This window comes from Hydra vulgaris, chromosome 02 (assembly GCF_038396675.1).
Source record: "Hydra vulgaris chromosome 02, alternate assembly HydraT2T_AEP".
In the NCBI taxonomy this organism is placed as follows: Eukaryota; Metazoa; Cnidaria; class Hydrozoa; order Anthoathecata; family Hydridae; genus Hydra; species Hydra vulgaris.
The window spans coordinates 23,863,620-23,868,497 of NC_088921.1; the positions used below are offsets into that span (position 1 = coordinate 23,863,620).

The window sequence follows — 4,878 nt, forward strand, 5'->3', positions numbered from 1 at the left end:
CGTCTTTCTGAATTAGAAGACTATATTTCTAATTACTACAATGTACAAAAGCGTAGGTTTGATGACTGTGTAATTTTAAGAGATCTTGTATTTGTTCAAACATCAGATTCTGTGCTAGAATTGTTAAAATTACGTGGTTTAACAGGGGCGGATCTAGGGGGTATCCTGTGTTGCCCAGGATTCACCCATAATATTCTAAGAAGTTATAAAAAATTCCGTTTCATAATATAAAAAATACTAAACTTAAATTTATAGTATACTTATATGCATATATGAGTTCTTTAAAAAAATAAATATTGCTTTATAGAAAAACATACACGGCTTTAACAATGTTTCAAAGACTTCGCTCTCCTCCGTGATGTTCAAAACGCCGCTATTAATCAGGATTCTTTTTTTAAAGTGAACGGAACCGAAAGAACCCTTTTAATCAATCGTTATTGCAATGTATTTATTTTGGTTGCCGTAATTAAGGCCAAAAAAATCCCTATTGTTTCAGGATTCATTTGACCCGAATTTCCGGTAGACAACAAAAAAAAATTGCAGGAACGTTTGATCAAAAGGGTTCTCTCGGTTCCGTTTATATATAAAAATGAATCCTTAATTATTCCAATAACGCCTTAATTATTCGTAAAAACTTTATACGAATAATTATAGCTTTAAAATAAAAGTATATAAGTACTTAATTGAAGTTTTATCAAAAATTAGTTTAAAGTAATTTTTAATACAAATTTTATTTTTGTTTGCAATTATGGATTTGTTGTTATCCAATGCATTTAAAGCCAAGCATTTGCCTAATATTGCGACTTACAAAGTAAAGCTTCGTAATAATCTCAAAGATTTAAATTCAAAGTTTCCTGTTGTAAACAAAGATCTTCTTTCTTTAAGAAATTCTGAAATGGAAGCTTTTATTCCCATGCTAAAAGAAAATGAAGACTATATTGTTTTAAAGTATGAGTTTAAACGCGTTTTTTTATGTTTTATTTTGTTTATAAAACAATAATTCTTAACAAATAACCTTTAGTTAAATATGTTTTTTTTTAGTTATATTTAGTTTATATATGATATGACTTTACAGGTCAATGGAAAATGGTAACTGTCTTTACAACTCTGCTGCTTTATTAATAAATTCATCAGATAAAACACATGAAATTCTTCGACTATTAACTTCTGTTGAGTTGTTTGAGAAAGCAACCTTCTATTCAAGATACCCAATAATCTTAAACCAAGTGGAATCTAAAAGTTTTTCGGCGCTACTGCAGTTTCTCCCCCCCTTTTTTTTATTGCTGAATATGATAGAGAATTTTATGCTGATTAAGAATCGTATAAAAACATAGGCCTAAAAACCAACAAAAATGGCTCTAAATGACTGTTGAAGTTTAAAAAATTACACTAAAAAACGCTAAGATTCGCCATTTTTTCATACCTATTTATAAATAAAATTCTTTTCAAAGATGAATTTAAAAAAGCCTGGTTTCTATCAAAAATGTAATGCAAAACTGTTAAAAAATGCTGAGCGCATCATTTTCTGATTTATCTCTGGCCCAAACCCTAACCCTGTTTCAGATCATGTACTTTTAATCGCGCCAATCCCTATTTGTCAGTCGATGTATGTGCATTTAGTTGTGCCAATCCCTATTTATCAGTCGATGTATGTACATTCAATTGCGCCAATCCCTATTTTTCAGTCGATGCATGTACATTTAATTGCGCCGATCCCTATTTGTCAGTAGATTTGTGTACATTTAAAAAGCAAAATCTTAAATTAATTTTTAAAAAACATATAAAATATATTAATAAAAACATTTAATTTAATTTAAATATAATTTTATTTTGACGACAATAAAAACCGGGTTGCGTAATTAAAAAAAGATTTTCTAAGCGATTGATTTCAAAATGTAAACTTTGATTTAAAACGTTTTAAAAAAATGGCGAATATTAGCGTTTTTTACTGTAATTTTTTAAACTTCAACAGCGAATTAGAGCACTTTTTGTTGATTTTCAGACCTATGTTTTTATACGATTCTTAATCAGCATAAAATTCTCTATCATAATCAGCAATAAAAAAAAGGGGGGAGAAACTGCAGTAGCGCCAGTTTTTCTTCACTCTCTAGTGTTTTCATGGCATGTGTTTCATTTGAGTCTTCTGATTCTTTTACAGAATTAAATGATATAAATATTTCTGAACTTATAAAAAAAGAAGCCTATAACAATTGCAGAAACAATAAATTTGCTTCTTTTCTTTGTTTAATTGCATTATCTACAGTGTTAAATAAGCAAATTCGTTCTGTTTATCCTGAATTTGGACTTGAAAAATATAAAAAGTTCATTAATGTGAGTATGTACCCACGTGGTGATCATAAAAAAAATAAAGAAATTCTGAGTATTTTATGGTGTAACACTGATTGTCGCTCTATTTCCAAGGATAAAGATATGTGGTCACCAAATCATTTTGTCCCTATTGTGAAAAGAGAAGTTTTATGCTTAAAGAATTTGGCAAAAGTGATTTAAAAAGAGGATCGTGTTCAGTTTTGCCAAGTGTTCTATCGCATTCTTCTGTTACCACTAAGGTTCTTAATTTATCTTGTCAACCTCCTAAAAATCTATTTTCAAATAAAAAATCATTAGTTCAATCTCACATAAAGTTTTGCATAGATAATGAAACTAAAATTGTAGATGTAGGTATTGATATTACTCCTAATCCAATCTTACTTAATTGTAAACCTTGTGCATCAGATCAGTCTTCAAGTCTTCCTTTTTATGATGTTTCTACTTACTATGAGCGCGGTAGATATCTATCTGCTGGCAAAACTGATTCAATGTTATTAGATCTAGTTAATAAAATATTTATTCCTAACTTGTCTTTTGTTTTTCCTGTTTCTGGTGGAAAAAAAAAACGATCATTTTTACATAAATGGCTACTTGAATATTCCAAACAAAACGAACTTATTGAATGCTGTGGAAAAACAATCGAAGAAGTTCTAATTAAGAAAATTAAAAAGTCAGGTTATTTTTCTATCTTGTGTGATGGAGCCTCTGATTGTTCTAATGTTGAACAGCTCTCTCTAGTTATAAGATACATTTACTGTGATAATGTTATTTGTGAAGACTTTCTACGGTTTATTGAATGAAAATCTGGTATAACTGTTCTTAGTCTTGTGCAAAACATAATTTCTGCAATTGATGATCTTGGTCTTGATATCCAAAAATGTAGAGGTCAAGGATATGATGGTGCTGGGGCAATGTCTGGTAAATTAAAAGGTATTTCATCTAGAATTAAACATATCAATTCAAAGGCTATTTTTCTTCACTGTGCTTGCCATAAACTTAATTTAGTTATTAGTAAATCATGCAATGTTCAGAGTGTTAGAAATGCTCTTGATCAAATCAAAGATATATCATATTTTTTTAACTTATCACCTAAACGTGCTTGCTGTCTCAATAAATTCATTTTTCCTGGTCAAGCAAAATTAATTGATACATGTCGAACTAGATGGGTTCAGAAACTTAAAGGTCTGGATGTTTTTTTTGATAACTACATATCCGTTTTTCATTCAATGGAAGAAATGGCATACAATGAAGGTAAGAGTTATAATATTGATACTTCTTCAAAAGCTTCATGTTTTTTAAATCTTATGACAAATTTTTCTTTTATTGTGAGCTTAGTTTTAACAAAACAAATAATGGACTATTTCTACGCCATCACTGTTGTTCTCCAAACTAAAGCATTTGATATATCACAACAGTGTAATGAAATAAATTGTTTGAAAACTCAAATTTTAGATTTAAAAAAAAATAATGATGTCTATCATAACGAATGGTACTTAATTGCTCTTGACCTAGCTAAGACTCTTGATGTTTCAGAAGTTAAACCAAGGCTCTGTGGCAGACAAGTTTATAGAGATAATTATCCCTCTGACACAGTTTTGGATTATTTCAAATATTCCATCACATCTCCTCTTCTAGATCATTTAATTAATGAATTAGAAGATAGATTTGATGAAGGTGAGATGATTGTTTACAAAGGTTTATCTGGTATTCCTGCAACTATTGTAAAAAAAAATAAAGAAAAATGTTTTTGGAAGTCAGATTTTATGGAATTTTTGCATTTTTATATATCGGATATGCCTCATCCTACATCAATTCATGCTGAATTAGATTTGTGGGAAACATTTTGGAACAATCAATATGTGATCCCATCCACTATTACAGAGACTTTAAAGTCTATTGATATGAGGGGGTTTCCCAAACATTAGGGAAGGTTTTTTAATAATGGGAACAATTCCAATTACTACATGTGAATGCGAGAGGAGCATTTCTGTTATACGCAGACTTAAAACTTATATGCGAAGCCGCATGACAGCGTCAAGATTTAATTCTTTAGCTCTGATGTCTATTCATCAAGAAATAATTCCTGATGTAGAAAGAGTTTTAAATATTTTTTCTGTTTTAGGGTAACGACGATTAGAGTTGGTTTTTACCTAATATTAGTTTATTAATTTCTTTTTTGTTTATTGACTATATTCGTGTATTTTATTTTATATTTAAGTTTATCTTATATTTATTGAAAATTAGAAAAACCAACATAAAAAATTTAAAAAAAAAACCTATTAAAAAAAATTTGGCCTAACTGCCTATCAAGAAAAGGAAAGAATCCAGAAATGGAGGACTAACCTAAGGCAACAATATTAATACTTTACATAAACTGCCTATCAAGAAAAGGAAAGAATCCAGAAATGGAGGGCTAAACTAAGGCAACAATACAAATACTTTACATTAATTGCCTATCAAGAAAAGGAAAGAATCCAGAAATGGAGGGCTAACCTTAGGCCACATGACAGTTTACAGATGGAGTGCAAAGTCCTATGGCTTACCTTCTCG

At 29.6% G+C, this 4,878-nt stretch overlaps 1 protein-coding gene across 1 annotated transcript; it reads left to right on the forward strand.

The window, feature by feature from the left end:
• Positions 1-3,239: 3,239 nt before the first annotated feature.
• On the forward strand, positions 3,240-4,253 carry LOC136075944 (52 kDa repressor of the inhibitor of the protein kinase-like). Its single transcript, XM_065789393.1, has one exon. It carries the CDS (start codon positions 3,240-3,242, stop codon positions 4,251-4,253), a length of 1,014 nt encoding a protein of 337 aa, XP_065645465.1.
• Positions 4,254-4,878: the final 625 nt, after the last annotated feature.

What these genes read in the sequence shown, in the direction of transcription:
- LOC136075944 (XM_065789393.1), top strand. Translation starts at nt 3,240, where the DNA reads ATGTCTGGTAAATTAAAAGGTATTTCATCTAGAATTAAACATATCAAT.